General features: G+C 42.1%; 1 protein-coding gene across 1 annotated transcript; it reads left to right on the top strand.

Moving 5' to 3' along the window:
- Positions 1 to 2969: 2969 nt before the first annotated feature.
- Positions 2970 to 7453, top strand: LOC113140428 (cytochrome P450 2K1-like). Its single transcript, XM_026324218.2, has 9 exons — positions 2970 to 3314; positions 3482 to 3644; positions 3721 to 3870; positions 4195 to 4355; positions 5342 to 5521; positions 5613 to 5754; positions 5846 to 6030; positions 6115 to 6256; positions 6337 to 7453. Exons 1-9 carry the CDS (start codon positions 3123 to 3125, stop codon positions 6522 to 6524), a joined length of 1503 nt encoding a protein of 500 aa, XP_026180003.1. The 5' UTR covers positions 2970 to 3122; the 3' UTR covers positions 6525 to 7453.
- Positions 7454 to 18235: the final 10782 nt, after the last annotated feature.

The raw sequence follows: 18235 nt of genomic DNA on the forward strand, positions 1-18235 counted from the left end.
TAAGACTTTCCTTCATGCTTGGAAAATCCAGAGTTACTCCTTTGAAACAGATAACTATACCCAGACTTGAACTTGCTGCTGCTGTTTTAGCAGTCAGAATTGACAAGATGCTTAAGAAGTTAACTTCAATGGGATCTAGATAAGTCAGTGTTTTGGACAGACAGCCAAACTGTATGGAAGTATATTGCCAATGATGCCAAAAGGTTTCATACATTTGTAGAGTGTCGTTCATCAGGGATGTAACAGACGTTGTACAGTGGAGACATATTGGTACAAAATTGAATCCGGCTGATGATGCCTCTAGAGCAGGGGTATTCAACTAAAATGTAAAGAGGTCCAGTTAGAGAAAATGTCTTGAAGCAAAGGTCCAGAAGATCATAATGTCTGACTAGTTAGTGTGATATATATTTAAGTAGCCTAGTAGTTTTATCAACATCTGCATGTAATCAATACCTGACTGTCAAATCAGATGAATTCATAATCTTTATGTTGTGTCTCATAATGGCGTTTCACATTGACACTTTTAATGAGTGCCACAGTTTCTGAACATATGAGACACACTGGTTTAGTGTTCCCAGTGGGAAGTATGAACAGAAACTTTTCTTTTTTTGGAGGGCGCCATTTGTTCCTTATTTTTCTCTCCCTTTCTCCGTCTCACTCGGCTGTTTCTCTCCCTTTGTTTTCAACATGTATCGCCTTTTTTCTTTTTCTTTGTAACCGTCTTTTCATGTGTAACTTGCCTCTAGCTCTGTTTACACTGTAGCGTCGTAATGTTTACTGCTGGGAATGCACAGACTTGATTGGCTGAGTGGTATCACGTGGGATGGCTCAACTCGCATGCAATTGGTCTGTGCATTTCCACTACCATGAAGTCTACAAAAGCCGGTGGACATAAAAGCGTCCCGTTAGGTTTTAAATCATAACCTTCTCTAGGTACGGGTCCGTATGGGGCAGCTTTTGGGTCCGCACCCGGACCGCGGTCTGCCTGTTAGTGACCTAGGCTCTAGAGGCATGTCTATTGAAAACTTCTTGAAGTCCAGCAGATGGATACAGGGTCCAGATTTTCTGTTAGAATCTTAAGGATGGCTACAATCCTCTTTTGACCGAGCCTTGATAGATGATCCTGAGGTAAAAAAGGATACAGTGGTAAACGCTGCCATTTCAAACTGTTCTGACAGTGCTACTCATCAACTCCTGAACTATTTTTCTGATTGGACAAAACTGAAAACTGCAGTGGCATGGATTTTAAAGTTCAAAGACGTTCTTTTGAAGCTCAAGCAACAAAGAAAACACATTCAGTCCTCATTTACTTCTGGAACGAGCAACATCATGTACCTTAGACAGAAAGAACATCATGTATCCAAACATATTATGCAACATGTCCATAAACAACTGGGTCATGCAGGGAGAAATCACATGTTGTCAACATTACGAAAGAGGTACTGGATTATTGATGCAAACTCTGCTTGTAGAAAGGTAATCTCTGAATGTGTTGTGTGTTGACGTTTTCAAGGCAAAATTGGAGAACAGAAAATGGCTGACTTGCCAAAAGAAAGGATCATGCCGGATTTGCCTCCTTTTTCCAACACTGGTGTGGATTACTTTGGACCTGTTGATGTGAAGAAAGGTCGCAGTGTTGTTAAAAGATAGGGAGTTTTGTTTACCTGCATGACCAGTCGAGCAGTACACCTTGTACACATCCTACTCTCTGGATACAAATTCCTGCATAAATTACAGTCGTCGTTTTATGTGCCGTCGTGGCCAAGTATTGCATTTAAGATCTGACAATGGCACAAATTTTATTGGAGCAGAGAGAGAGCTTAGAAATGCTTTAAAGAGTTTGGATCATGATAAAATTCAACGTACTAAACAGCTATAGGTCACACATCAAGGGAAGTGTTATAGAGCAGGTTGAACAAATGCTTGTGCAATATTTAAGTGAATATTATAGACATGTAAAGGTTCTCAAAAAAATAAAGACCTTTTTATTTGAACTATCAACTAAGAATGTTCATTGCTTATTCTGTGACCAGAGCAGGTTCAGGAGGAGCAGACCAGGGTGATCGGAACCGTCAGATCTGTGTAGATGACCAGAAAAAACATCCTTACACTGATGCTGTCATCCATGAGACACAGAGACTGGCTAATAATGTCTCCATAGCCATTCCTCACAAAACACAATATCCAATTTTGCAACATTTTGTCTTTTCAGGACGTTGGGTGTGTCTTGGAAAGAGTTTAGCAAAGATGGAATTATTCCTTTTTTATGTCTTTCCTCCAGCATTTTTGCTTCACTCCTCCACCTGGAGTCATACAGGATAAACTGGATCTGACACCAGACCACAATGACTTGTGGGCTGTCAGTTGCTAATGAGAAAGAGAGCTGGAGGAGGTACACCATTATTTAGTATGACTTTGTGGCTTTTCATAGGTTGTATCTCTGACCTAATGCTGCTCAATTCAACTCAAATTCAATTCAGTTTTATTTGTATAGTACCAAATCACAATACAATCATCTCAAGGCACTTTACATTAAAAGAAACAAAACAAAGCCAACAGCAGCACTTTATGAGCAAGCAATTTGTTGAGTCACTGAATAAACTGCCCAGTTTATCCAGGACTTGTATTAAATAAAAGAACCATCATTCTGCTTACATTAACAATAGATGTGTAGATGTCTTTCAGTGGGTGGATACAGTTGGTAAGGCTGATGTGCAAAGGGTCCAGTTTTTGTGACATTCCACACAAGACAAATATAAAATTTCAGAAAATGTTTTGTTGAGAAAGTAATGAAAATGAGATGGTTTCTTAATCAAGGCTAACAACTAGTGGTACTTTCCACAGTTTCACAAGATCTGTGATTGGCTGGCACAGGAGCTCATTCACACCTACTCAGGACATGAGAATCATGTCATTAATATGATTGATGATGATGTGACTGGCCAAGGTATTTCTGAAAGGAGGTGCCAACTCTTGGTTGATAGTTCCGCCCAAATGCAAACTCCTAAATATCTGCAACAATTTTAAACCAAGACATAATAGAAAGTTCTGCCTGGCAACTGCCTTTCATTTCAGCGAAGAGATCTTTGGACTCCCAGTTAGGGCAGCTGTCAGACGTCTGTATGATCATGTTGGAAGTTCTTTTCCAGTCCTCCCTATTTTGGGTCACCGTGTGCCTTCTCGTCTTCCTCTTTCTTCACTCCAACTTCAGCTCCCAAAAAAAGAGGACAGATCCTCCAGGACCCAAACCTCTTGCCCTGCTTGGTAACCTGCTTCATGTGGATTTCAAGAGACTCGACAGTTCGCTTTTTGATGTGAGAAATGTGTTGTCTACAAAAAATGTCATCCTTCCATTGCTCTAATAGGAATGTATTGGTTTTTTTGAGTATATAAGTTACATATACAAACGTGTTCATTATGATTCAGTAAACCTTTTATCTAGTACTGTGACTCTCACTTTTACCTGCCTCTGTGTTTTTAGCTGTCCAAGAAACATGGACCAGTGTTCACAGTCCACTTTGGACTTAAGAAGGTGTTGGTCCTGGCAGGATACAGAACCGTCAAGCAGGCTCTGATCAACCATGCCAAAGAGTTTGGAGACAGAGAGGTCACACCCATTTTTCATGATTTCAGCAAAGAACATGGTAAGAAAATGTTTTGGGAGTTTTCTTTTACCTGTTTTCGTGCTCATTAAAGCAGTTCGCCCACTTTTGTTTCCAGGCATATTATTTTCCAATGGTGACCTGTGGAAAGAAATGAGACGTTTTGCTCTAACGACACTGAGAAATTTTGGGATGGGCAAGAAGTTAAGTGAAGGGAAAATCATTGAGGAATGTCACTACCTGATTGAAGAATTTGAAAAACAAGAAGGTAACAGAAAGTACTACAGAGATTTCTATACATATCAGCACCCAGTTTAACATTTGAGGTATTTACCCAAATTAAACAGTATATGGCAAAATAATTATACATTATTCTAATACATTCAAACTTTTGTAAAACTTCAATTCCAGGATTTGTCACTAATTGATTACAATAACTACAGTAATTGAAAAAACTTAGTAACACTCCAAACAAGCCACTGTCATCAGCCCTTGACACAAACGCAGCCAGCTTTGAACACATTTCTTAACTATTTAATTAACTCATGTACAGTTTGTGTCTAACTCATGTCCACTACTCTGTTTCTCTCAGGTAAAGCCTTCGACAACACCAAGACAATTGATTACGCAGTTTCAAACATAATATCAGCGATCATGTTTGGAAAGCGGTTTGAATACAAAGACCCTGCATTTCAAACTATGTTGAAAAGAAACCGTGAATCCGTCCATCTGACTGGATCAACTTCCATCCTGGTACTATAAACATCAGATGATTATATAAAAACAATTTACATTGCTCTGTATTAAGAACTTGGTAACTGATGGCTTGTGAAATTAAATATACTGCTGTGATAGTCCATTAAATAGTGAATCTTTATTTTAAAGAGCCTAAGTGACAAAACATTACTGAAATAATAGCTTCATAGAGTTGATGTGTAGATGTTTACAATTTGCTCTAACATTTAATATAATATTTAAGTACAAGTACCAGGAATTCATTCAGTGCTGTGGTTAGCACTGACACCTCACAGCAATAAGGTTTCAATCCTATTCGAGCCCAGGAATTATCTGTGTGGACTTTGTTTTTTCCAGGTCTGTGTGTTTCATCTGGGTGCTCTGGCTTCCTAACAGAATCCAAAGCCATGCAGAATGGGTTTAGGGTGACTCTGAATCACTGTGTTAGGGTTTGATTTTTGTGACGTCCGGTATTGGACTTTTATTTTGGTTTATAAGGTAGGTAGCTTTATGTTGATTAGTTAGGATTGGCAGGACACTTGGGTCCTCGCTTCATCCTTCAGTCACCTCCACATAACACTGTGGGTGTGAGTGTTTGTCTGTCTCCTCGTCAACACTGGAATAGACTAGTGATCCGTCTAGGGCAAGGGTCGGCAACCTTAAACACTCAAAGAGCCATTTGGACCCATTTTCCACAGAAAAGAAAACACCGCGAGCCGCAAAACCCTTTTGAAATCTAAAATAAAATAATACAGGATAAAACGTTTCTTGCCTATATTCTATGTCTTTTAAATATTCTCCGTCTGTGAACGGTTTCCCGTGTCTGGACATTTCATGAGCGGCCACAAAACTAGCGGATGTGGTTGAATTTGCAGACTTCATCCACTTCTTACATTTTTTTTTTGCTCATACCTCTTGCCCAGTGTGAGCTGCGAGTTCATGACTCTCACAAATAAATTTCACAATGAATTTTACAATTTGTTTTGTATTTTGCGTTATTACAGATCTACAACCTGTTTCCTTGGCTGGGCCCTTGTATTAAAAACTGGAGGCGTTTGATAAAGTTTATGAAGGACTACGAAGTGCAAGTTAAAGGCATAATAGAGGATCTGAAACAAACTCAGAACCCTGAGTTGTGCAGATGCTTTGTTGATGCGTTCCTGACCCATAAGCAAAATCTGGAGGTAAGGTTTTAGAACTCCAGTGAATCCACTCATAGACTGAAATTACCAATAAGTCAAACAATCATTATCTGTTTTCTGTGTGATTCAATAGGAGTCTGGCATCAAGAATTTACACTACAATGATGACAACCTGCTCTACAGTGTGATGGATTTAATGTTGGCTGGATCTGAGACCACAGGAACTACAATTCAGTGGTGTCTACTTTTCATGGCCAAGTACCCTCATATTCAAGGTGCCAAAAACATGGCAGAATGGTCATCTCAGATAACATGAAATCTGAGTTACATGTTTATCAGATTAACGTCTTATTTCTGTGCCATCAGATAAAGTTCAGGAGGAGCTGGACAGGGTAGTTGGAAGCCGTCAGGTCCAAGTAGAGGACAGGAGGAACCTCCCGTACACTGACGCTGTCATCCATGAGACACAGAGAATGGCCAACATTTCCCCCATGGCCGTTCCGCACAAAACCAACCAAGATGTCATGTTCCAAGGATACTTCATCAAAAAAGTCAGAGGACTGTTGGATATGTTCGTCCTTGTAAACAGTTCATTCTAAAACGTATAAGTTATAGTTTTCTTCTTTTGCATACAGGGGACGACAGTGTTTCCTCTTCTCACTTCTGTACTGTATGATGAGAGCGAATGGAAGACCCCATACACTTTTAACCCTTCTCATTTCCTGGATAAAGAGGGCAGATTTATCAGGAGTGATGTCTTCATGGCCTTCTCTGCAGGTAGAACTTTTTTAGGCTTTTGCTCTTTTACTTTACAGATTTTACTGTTGCCCGCACACGACCCAGCTTGTGTCTTGCAGGTCGCAGGATGTGTATTGGAGAGAGTCTGGCCAGAATGGAGCTCTTCCTCTTCATCACGTCCCTCCTCCAGCGCTTTCGTTTCGCTCCTCCACCTGGAGTTTCAGAGGATGAACTGGATGTGACACCACTTGTGGGTTTCCACCTCACTCCTTTACCTCACAAACTGTGTGCTGTTAGTCGCCAGTGAGAACTGGGACCATTATTGTGGCTGAAAATAAGCTTCTCTGGTTGAGTCAAAACTTGTGTCTTCTGCAATAGTTCATTGTAATCTGATCTGCAGAACAGAGAGCAGTATGCTGGCCTGATTAGAAAACAGTTCACATGCTTCCCTAAATATTTTTGCCTTCACTCATGTTGACATGTTTACTTGTTTACTTTGATAAGTGCTTTTATTCATTATATAACTTCATGTTTGAAATGCATCAAACAAATTTCTCTTTATTTCACTGAAAATATGCACAATCTCAAATTTATGTAAACACCTGCTTCTTTGTAATAACACACGGTACACTATTAATGGTTACACCTTCATTTATTGTATTAAATATGACCAAAAATGACAGAAGCAGCTGATGCGATCGCAGTTTAGTTGTGTGTCGAACTACCGTGTTTGTGCGTCCTGCATCCATTCCTGTGTTTTCATGTTCATCTCGTGTTCATCCAAGACTGTGTGTTTTAGGATAAAACAGCACATTGTTAGCAAATACACTCAATGACAAAATTTTACAGTGACAGGAAACTGCAGAAGCAGCTGAGTTTTCTCGGTGTGTGAGTGAGAGACAGAGCCTTCCTTATTAAACAGCTACACTTTCTCTCCTTAAATGTCAACTGAAAACTCTGTTTTCCTCCACATTGTGATTACTTCAACGGAAAACTGACACACTGTGTGGCGGGTTCAGTATTTGATGCTCTGGTTGACTTTCAGTTCGTAATCACCTGCAGAAAACCTCCAAGGTCTGTGCGTAAAAGCAGCGCGGACACGTTTGCGCCCAGGCTGACCCATCGAATCTGTACTGACGTGTTTGTGCGTCTGCGTCCGTTACTGTGTTTTCATGTTCACCCACAAATGATGTTTAAACCAAGTAAATAAGGTTTTAATAAAAATGGCACAATATACATTTTTTATCTAGTTTGTCATTTCGGTTAATGTTGTAAAGGAAAAACAAACCAACAATATTTCCACATTTTATTCAATGTTTCGTTGACAGAAACAGGTTCCAACATGAGCTCTCACTGCAAATTTCGGCAGGCATGCAGATCCATTGGCTTTATTTGCTTAAGCATTTGAAAACATATTTTTTCAAATGTTACTGATTTAAGAAACACTGTCTCTTATCCACCTTGTAAATCATGTGCAGACTGTTGCTTCCTGCAGAGAATAAACCTTCTTGGGTTAACAATTAAAGACAATCCGCCCTGCATCCATAGCTCACTTGAATTTGACAATGAAAGAGTCTGATTAATACATCTGGAGTTGTAAAGTTTCACTGTGGATACATTCATCATAGGTGTTTCTCTGGCATCTACATCCCTTCTCTCGTCCACTGCCCGTGACAGATGTGTGGAAATCACACGTAAATGCCCAACTGGCCTAAGTGGCGGCAAGCGTAACGAAATTGTGGAGGCCACGACCACTGGCCTAAAGAGTTGAACTCAGACCAAAGTAACAAATCAGGTCAATAAGTATTTATCATTATCATTATATATCATTATTATATCTGATATATTACAGCAATAGTCTGTTTGTTCAGGCTGAATCACCAATATTTGATCAAATGAAACGGGAGAATGTCAGACTGTGAAACAAGCTGAAATATTCAAAACCAGCCCGTGAGTCTCCCTGTAGCTGAGCTGCACTTCAAACGCATAGATCACATCCAGGACAGACAGCATCTTCTGTTTGGATGTTGCAGAATTCACCATTTTTAAATGTGGTCTACAGTCCTGTCGACAGTCTTCTCACTTTCACTGCCCTTACTGTCCAAAAACCCTTGTAAGAAGAGATCAGTTACTGATCCATGTGAGAAAACATGAATCCTGTGAAACTGCTCGAGTTTTATTGAGTTTTAAAGAGGACACACATCCTAACACAGTTTCTCCGACACACTCTCTGAAATGTCTCCGCTCGGCTCTGAACAAGACTGACCTACGAGGAGCAGCGCGGACTTCTTGGTGATCCTCATAACGCGGCTGCTGAAGACTGAGGTTCAACTTCCGCAATGGAGCAGTGTAGGTTCAGACTGGAAGCTGGAGGCGGAGACTGGAAGCATGAATGACACCCTGAACTCTGGGGAAAACTAATTCAAATATCTCCACAATGTGGCAATTATCATTACAGATCACGTTAAAATAGCTAAGAAAATATTTCATGTCAGTTTGTTATTAAAGACACAAATGAAGAAATCTAACACAGTGTCTCAGTTTTCACTTGAGTTAATCACAAAGAGGATGTGGAGAAAAACAAGAAATGTTGTAAGTAATCACAATGTGGAGGAAAACAGAGTTTTCGGTTCAGATTTAAAGAGAGAAAGTGTAGCTGTTTAATAAGGAAGGCTCTGTCTCTCACTCGAAGGTTCAATCGCAGGTTTGTTTTTCAAAGTACACGATTATTATCGAGCAGCAGGTACGAAGACTGGTCTGTGTGCGGAAACAGTGGAGCGAGAAGGACGATACCTTCGCACAGATCCCTGCCTTCACTCTGCTACTCTGCTCTGTTACTGTTGAAGATTCACCTCAGCACATCAATCGGCGATCGGAGGCCGGATCGCAGCAAGAATGTCAGGAATTTTCAGAAGACCGAAGATTTTTACAATAAAACGTCGGCACACAGGCTGTCGCTCATTTTGAATCCAGAGTCAGTCTGCTTTTTTCTCACAGTGAGTAGTGAATTCATTGGGACACGAAGAGTGTGAATAGTCCTGGTCGGACGGATGTGAAGAGTGCTGGTCGCACGGATGTGATGAGTGCTGGTCGCACGGATGTGATGAGTGCTGGTCGCACGGATGTGATGTGAAGAGATGAGTGTGACAACTTGCTGGTAAGCGAATCACTTTCGTCTTGCAAGCGTGTCGTGTTGTGTGTGTTGTATAGTTCGTCTACAGACTAGCAACAGACTAGCTATAGTTTAACACACCTAAAAAACAACTAAACTCTAAACAGTTCATTAACTTCTACATTCCGGTACTAGTCAAGTACCTTTCTATTTTGACCGGTATTTAGTGCTATTTCCTGACTTAGTGCTCGTTAGCCTACCGGTTAGCTTAGCTAGCTAGTTAGCTTGCTAACATGGCCTCTCCCTCTCTCTCTCTCTCCTGCTCGGTGTGCCACATGTTTAGTTATTCCTCTGCCTCCTTTAGCGATAATGATACCTGTATTAAGTGTAAGGTTCTGTTAGCCTTGGAGGCGAGGATCACTGATTTGGAAGCGCGGCTCCGCACCTTCGAACAAAAGCCAGCTAGCCTAGCCCCGTTAGCTGGTGTGGAGCCACCGAGCTCAGGGTCTGTTAGCGGTCCAAGGGCAGCTCCGGAGCAGCCCGGAGAATTAGCCTGGGTGACGGTCCGACGGAAACGTACTCCTAAGCAGAAGCCCACGGCTCATCATCTGCCTGTTCACGTTTCTAATAGATTTTCCCCGCTCAGCGACACACCCGCTGAGAAACCGACTCTGATAATTGGCGATTCCATAGTCAGGAACGTGAAGCTAGAGACACCAGCGACCATAGTCAAATGTTTCCTGGGGCCAGAGCGGGCGACATCGAGTCAAATCTGAAGCTGCTGGCTAAGGCTAATCGGAAATATGGGAAAATTATTATTCACGTCGGCAGCAATGACACCCGATTACGCCAATCGGAGGTCACTAAAATTAATGTTGAGTCGGTGTGTAACTTTGCTAAATTAATGTCGGACTCCGTAGTTTTCTCTGGACCCCTCCCCAATCTGACCAGCGATGACATGTTTAGCCGCATGTCGTCGTTCCGTCGCTGGCTGTCTAGGTGGTGTCCAGCAAACGATGTGATGTTCATAGACAATTGGGCCACTTTCTGGGGAAAACCCGGTCTGGTAGCGAGAGATGGCATCCATCCCACTGTGAATGGTGCAGCTCTCATCTCTAGGAATTTGGCCGAGTTTATTAGCCGACCTAAAGCCTGACAATCCAGGGTGGGGACCGGGATGCAGAGACTCAGTCTAAAACGCCTCTCTGTAGTTTCCTTAGAGCCGCCGCCCCCCTCAAACCACATAGAGACTGTGTCTGCCCCTCGAACATATAAATCAAATAAATCAGAAGTTAACAGAAGAGGAGTTATTCATAAAAACTTAATAAAAATTAAGACCACTCCTCTTATTGAACAGAAAAACAGAACTGTCAAATGTGGATTAATAAATATCAGGTCTCTTTCATCTAAATCTCTGTTAGTAAATGATTTGATAACTGATCACCAAATTGACCTACTTTATCTTACTGAAACCTGGTTACAGCAGGATGAATATGTCAGTCTGAATGAATCAACCCCCCTCAGTCATAAAAATTATCATGTTCCTCGAAGCACAGGTCTAGGTGGAGGAGTAGCTGCAATCTTCCAGTCAAACTTATTATTAAACTTTCATCCTCAGAACAGTTATAACTCATTTGAGAGCCTCACTCTTAGTCTCTTGCATCCAAACTGGAAAACACAAAAACCAGTTCTACTTGTCACTGTGTACCGTCCACCTGTCCCGTACTCAGAGTTTTTAACTGAATTCCCTGACTTCCTGTCTGATTTAGTGCTTAGATCAGATAAAGTCATTATAGTGGGAGATTTTAACATTCATGTAGATGTTGAAAATAACAGCCTCAGCATTGCATTTAATTCTATATTAGATTCAATTGGTTTCATTCAAAATGTTAATAAACCCACCCACTGTTTCAATCACACCCTTGATCTTGTTCTGACCTATGGCATCAAAATTGAACATTTAATAGTGTTTCCCCATAATCCTATTTTGTCAGATCATTCTTTAATAACTTTTGAATTTAAAATGATGGATCACGCAGCGTTTGGAAGAAAATTCCACTACAGCAGATGTTTATCCGACAACGCTGTTGTTAAATTTAAGAAAATGATTCCATCTTTATTTACATCTATGCCAAGTATAAACATAGTGGAGTTAGTTATGGAGTTCCACAAGGCTCCGTGCTAGGACCGATTCTGTTCACCCTGTACATGCTTCCTTTAGGATATGTCATTAGCAGATGACACTCAGTTGTATCTATCTATTAAACCTGTTAACATAAACCAGTTAACCAGACTTCAAGCCCGTCTAAGTGACATAAAGGCCTGGATGACCAGTAACTTTTTACTTTTAAACTCAGAGAAAACAGAAGTCATTATATTTGGGCCAAAAAATCTCAGACATAACTTTTCTAAAATTATAGCTACTCTAGATGGCATAGCCCTGGCCTCCAGCACTACTGTAAAAAACCTTGGAGTTATTTTTGACGAGGACATGCCCTTTAACTCACACATAAAACAAATCTCTAGAACTGCATTCTTCCACCTGCGCAACATTGTCCAAATTAGGACCATCCTGTCTCAAAATGATGCAGAAAAACTCGTCCATGCATTTGTTACCTCAAGGCTAGATTACTGTAACTCATTACTATCTGGATGTACCAATATCTCCATAAAAATCCTCCAATTAATCCAGAATGCCGCAGCCAGAGTCCTGACAGGAACTAGCAAGAGAGATCATATTTCTCCTATATTGGCTTCTCTTCATTGGCTCCCTGTAAAATATAGAATAGAATTTAAAATCCTTCTTCTCACATACAAATCCCTTCATGATCAAGCTCCTTCATACCTTAAAGACCTCATAGTACCATATTATCCCAATAGACCACTTCGCTCTCAGAGTGCAGGCCTACTTGTGGTTCCCAGAGTTCTCAAAAGCAGAATGGGAGGCAGAGCCTTTAGCTATCAAGCTCCTCTCCTGTGGAACCAGCTCCCAGCCTGGGTTCAGGAGGCAGACACTCTCTGTACTTTTAAGGCGAGACTTAAAACCTTCCTCTTTGACAAAGCATATAGTTAGGGCTGGCTTCAGGCAACCCTGAACCATCCCTTAGTTATGCTGCTATAGGCCTAGACTGCCCGAGGACCATCGGTGCACTGAGCTCCCCTACCCGGATGTTCGGATGTTTAGAGTGTTAGTCGGACGGATGTGAAGAGTGTTGGTCGGACGGATGTGATGAGTGTTGGTCAACAATGACAACTCATCCGACCAAACATTGATTGTCTGAGAGCACGAAGAAACTGGGTTAAGAGTTCTTCATAAATCTAATCAATCTAATTTTGTATCAGCACTTCAATCGCATCGCGCCAAGAAGGTCCTGAACTTAAGACCGAAGATTTTTACAATAAATCTCCGACACACAGGCTGTCTCTATTCTCACACTGAGTAGTGAAGTCACCGGGAGAATGATCGCTGCCCTGCGGACTCTCTGGAGCTTCTTCTCCCGGTTTCACCTCCAGCCGGACTACGAAGAACCTAACCGCTATGTTGTCGTCATTTACTACAACGGAGTGAGGCTCCTTGTGATCTCCGTCGATCCGCTGCTGAGGAGGATCTTCGACAGCAACAGAGCAGAGAAGCAGCGTCAACGCAGTGATCTGTGTGTGCTGTCTCCCTTCGAGCTGAACGGGGCGGCGACTTGCTCCAACGCGATTGGCTCCACTGTTTCCGCACCCAGACCAAAGTGTGAAAGCAGCACCAGAAGCAGCGTGTCTTCAAGCAGCAGAGCAGGAGCCTGTAGTCGCTGCGCGGACGGTGTGTTCGCTCTGTGAGAGCTTTGCTGCCACGAACATCTTCAGAGAGAGAGACTGTGCGGAGACTGAGTCTGTCATATGATGAAACACTCACTGTGCTGACGGACGAGGAGCCGAGCGAACTGGACTTTAAGCTCCGTGTTCACCACCTCAACGACAACATGAACACACACACTTTGTTTACTGCGGATGACGGTGACAGCAGGAGACACACAACTAAACTGCGATCAGATCGGCTGCTTCTGTCTCTTTGTAAACTTCAGTCACTGAATATATTTTAGAACAATGAGCTGTTTTCTCCTAAGAAATACAGTCTTGAATAAAGTGAGAGCTCATGTTGGAACCTGTTTCTGTCAACGAAACATTGAATAAAATGTGGAAATATTGTTGGTTTGTTTTTCCTTTACAACATTAAACGAAATGACAAACTAGATAAAAAAATGTATATTGTGCCATTTTTATTAAAACCTTATTTACTTGGTTTAAACATCATTTGTGGGTGAACATGAAAACACAGTAACGGACGCAGACGCACAAACACGTCAGTACAGATTCGATGGGTCAGCCTGGGCGCAAACGTGTCCGCGCTGCTTTTACGCACAGACCTTGGAGGTTTTCTGCAGGTGATTACGAACTGAAAGTCAACCAGAGCATCAAATACTGAACCCGCCACACAGTGTGTCAGTTTTCAGTTGAAGTAATCACAATGTGGAGGAAAACAGAGTTTTCAGTTGACATTTAAGGAGAGAAAGTGCAGCTGTTTAATAAGGAAGGCTCTGTCTCTCACTCACACACCGAGAAAACTCAGCTGCTTCTGCAGTTTCCTGTCACTGTAAAATTTTGTCATTGAGTGTATTTGCTAACAATGTGCTGTTTTATCCTAAAACATACAGTCTTGGAAACACATGACAACAAACTGACAGACTAGAAAGAAAACCTATAATATGACATTTGTATTCAAACTTTATTTACATGGTTCAAATCTCTAACGAGATGAACATGAAAACACAGGAATGGATGCAGGACGCACAAACACGGTAGTTCGAGTTTTATTGAGTTTTAAAGAGGACACATGTAACCTCACTTAAGACCTGATAATATGAGCACAGTTAGGAATCTCAATAGCATCAAATTTGGACCCGCACCAGAAGAGGCCAGATTCCCAAGAGCCAGTGTTTGAATATCAATAAGGAATGACACAATAATTAAATTGTATTGAACCGACTGTATTAATGACAATTTGTAGACAAACACAAAACAGTCTTTAAACAGAGTATAGAAAAAAAAGGTGGGTGTTCTTCAGATGTAACTCATCGGCACGGATGAAAACAGTTCAAATCCCTCTGGGGTTTTTTCTATACCAAAAAAAAAAAAAAAACCTGACCTACACAAACAGGTCAGATTGACCCAAATAATCCCAGTTAATTTTATACTGTCAGAATAAACCATGTCCAGTAATTCTCCAGTCATAAGCATAATTAATTAACTTATCCCCTTGCGATATATCAATTAATTAAGATCAAATATCTAGTTGTACAACAATTTAAATCTTTAGTTGAAGCAATTTTATTTACCTAATAAACTGTAAACACAATCAAAAGTTAATACATTCAGGGAATTTCCTTCCCTTTCCACAAAGACATTTAATCAGCAAGTATATTGGCATTGGAAAACAAAATCACACATTGCACCTTTAACTTGACCTAACTGAATCACAGAAAACAACCTAGGGCATTTAGGGTCACGTGCTTATTTATCCCTCGCTGCACCGGTAACAGCAAGAGAATGCACAAAAAATTAACCCTCAGATTACCATGACTCGATAATCCAACATATAAGGTAACTCCTCATTCGTGTTACCCACGGCTCTCAACATAACAACACAGCTCACCGTTGAGTAGTTTTCACAGTTTTCACAACAGTTGATCAGACACTTCACTGGCTCTGTGCACCATTTCTTTCCAGTCGGATGGCAACAGACGGTCCTTGCGATTTTCTGAGCGGCACACATGCGATATCAGCACAGTGAAAACCGAAAAGCATGGACACTGGAATGCGGAAGTGATAGGTGGCAACTATGCCAGCTAGCTTGCTGATTGGCAGCTAGCTTGCTGATTGGCAGGCTCAATGTCTGACAACGGAGCCAAAACATTAACCCTTTCTTAACATGCATGTATAACCATGAAATCACACAATGAACCATTTATTTATCTCAGAACAAAACAAATGTTTTAAGGTCTTTTAGGAGATACCATTTGATTTGCTTATGCATTTTAAGACTAGGCTACATCCTCCCCCCTTGAACTCATGTACGTCCAGGTACATGATAATGGTTGAGACGTTACTATCGGAGGGGGCAGAACATGAAGTCATTTGTCATTTCTAGTCGAGTTTGCTGTATTGCTTCATTTGGTGGGTATGACTCTTTCATTGAACAACCGCTCATTGTCAATCTGGTGACAAGCAGGCTCACTGGGCCTTAAGGAACTATCTGGGGTACAAGCAAACTTATCCAGTGAGTTGATGATTTTGGGAATGCAGTCAAGAGCTTGGGTATTTACAGGACTCGCCACAGGACATACATCTGTAGGTGTGGCATGTTGCAGCTGGTGTGCACCAGATGCAGCTGGATCAACCTGTTCCATACTCTCATAGGTTTGGGAGACCTGAGCACCTGGGGGTTGCCTAAACCAGTACGCTGGTATAACTTCATCATTCTCATCCTCTGAGAAGTCACCGGTATTCACAGCAGGATTCGCACGGGTCGCTGGCCTCCTCGCAGGTTTCCTGACAGGCTCATTATTTTCATCTTTTGGCAAATATCCACATGGAAGTAACAAGTCTCTATGCAGTGTCCTTCGGGGGCCATCTTTGCTTTCAGGTTTGACGGTATACACCGGAAGGTTGCCTGCTCTGCTCACCACTACATAAACACTTGACTCCCATCTGTCTGAGATCTTATGTTTTCCCCGAATGCGGACATCCCTCACCAATACTCTATTCCCAGCTTCCAAGTCTGAGGCAGTTACGCACCTGTCGAACCTCGCCTTGTTCTTGTGTGCTGTTTTATTAGCATTGTCTATAGCTATCTTATAGCTTTGTTCAAGACGTAATTTTTGGCTTTGTACATAATCAGAATGAGACCTGTGTCGGCCTGTTTTCACTGGCAATCCAAACACCAGATCAACTGGTAACCGAGGTTGATGACCAAACATCAATTCATATGGCGTGAAACCTATTGTGTCATTCTTGGAACAATTGTAGGCGTGTACCAGGGTTTTTATAAAATCACGCCAATGAGATTTCTCTTGGTTGTGAAGGGTGCCTAGCATGTCTAATAACGGGCGATTAAATCGCTCAACGGGATTTCCCCTAGGATGGTATGGTGTCGTCCTCCCTTTCTGTATACCAGCCACCTGACAAAGCTCCTTTATCATGCGGGACTCAAAATCTGGCCCTTGGTCGCTATGGAGCCTTTCTGGTATACCATAGTGCACCATAAAATTCTCCCACAGGCAGTTCACAACTGTGCAGGCTTTTTGATTGGTCGTCGGAATGGCCACTGCAAATTTTGTAAAGTGATCTGTGATCACAAGAATGTCTTTGGTCCCACTCATGTCAGGTTCAAGGCTGAGAAAGTCCATGCAGAGGAGCTCGAGTGGTCTTGTGGTCTTGATGTTGACAAGAGGCGATGCCCTCTCAGGTGGTGCCTTCCTCCGTACACACCTACCACAAGTCCTCACCTTCCTTTCAACATCCAAAGCCATCTTTGGCCAATAAAATCTGGTTCTTACGAGGTCCATTGTACGGTCAATTCCCATGTGACCCATATGGTCATGCAGGCTGGTCAAAACTATGTCATGAAGCTCAACTGGCAGTACAAGCTGGAAAGTTACCTCAGGGCCTACTTGGCGTCGCCTGTACAAGATGCTGTTCAGAAGCTCCAGTCGGTTTAGCTCTCTCAAGAGGAGTGGAAGCTCAGGGAGCTCATTCCTCAAGATGGAGGGTGGTTTGTCACCATGCTCAAGCTGAGAAATGACATGTCTTAAACATGGGTGTCCATCGAATCCCAAAGGACTCCTTCAGGCTCCGGTACTGATCTGCTCTTTGCTTCAGTCTGACTTTCTTCTGAGAAGGCAGATAGCCAAAGGTAAGGTTGTGGAGAGGTTTAACAATGCTGGAGTAACCTTTAACAAACCTCCTATAATACCCAGCGAACCCAAGAAAAGATCTCAGCTCTCGTAAGTTCTAGGGGACTGGCCACAGTGTAAGTGCAGCTACCTTCTCCGGATCAGTCTCTACGCCATCCCTGGAGACCACGTGACCAAGGTAACAGACTGAAATCTAAAAAAATGTGCACTTTTCTGGAGATAGTTTCAACCCAAATTCTTTAAGGCGAGTGAGCACCTTCATCAACCTTGCCTCATGCTCCTCCAGGGTCTTTGAGAACACAATCAAGTCATCAAAGAAAACTAACACTTCTTTCAGATGCATGTCCCCCATGCACTTTTCCATTAATCGCTGGAAAGTGCCAGGGGCATTTGTCACCCCTTGAGGCATTCGGTTGAACTCCCAGAAGCCAAGAGGGCATACAAAAGCAGTCTTCGGCTTGTCTGCCTCCTCAACCTCAATTTGGTAATATCCTGATTTCAAGTCAAGGACGGAACACCACTGGGAGCCATTGAGTGCCGAGAACGTATCCTCCAACTTCGGAAGGGCATATGCATCTTTTATGGTCTGGAGATTTAGGAGCCTGTAATCAATGCACACGCGGACCTGACCATTCTTTTTCTTGACCACGACAATTGGTGACGAAAATGGTGATTCTGACTCCCTGATAACTCCTGTGTCAAGAAGCTCCTGTATGTGCTTCCGAACAGCGTCAATGTCCTGAGGGTGTATCGATCGAGCCCGCTGTTTAAAAGGAGTCTCGTCAGAGAGTTTTATATGGTGTGTTACTTTGTCAGTTCGGCCAAAATCCAGATCATGCTGTGCAAACACGCCAGACATGTTGTTGAGCTGGTGAGTGATGCGCTCTTTCCATTCTTGTGGAATCAGGGACTCTCCAAAATTGAAGTTTAAGCTGGGGGTTTGAGGCG

Source organism: Mastacembelus armatus, chromosome 8 (genome assembly GCF_900324485.2).
Source record: "Mastacembelus armatus chromosome 8, fMasArm1.2, whole genome shotgun sequence".
Taxonomy (NCBI): Eukaryota; Metazoa; Chordata; class Actinopteri; order Synbranchiformes; family Mastacembelidae; genus Mastacembelus; species Mastacembelus armatus.

Coding starts and splice junctions, on each gene's coding strand:
- LOC113140428 (XM_026324218.2), top strand. CDS start 3,123: ATGATCATGTTGGAAGTTCTTTTCCAGTCCTCCCTATTTTGGGTCACC. Junction 5,755..5,845: donor CAAGTACCCTCATATTCAAG/GTGCCAAAAACA, acceptor CTGTGCCATCAG/ATAAAGTTCAGGAGGAGCTG. Junction 6,257..6,336: donor CTTCATGGCCTTCTCTGCAG/GTAGAACTTTTT, acceptor TGTGTCTTGCAG/GTCGCAGGATGTGTATTGGA.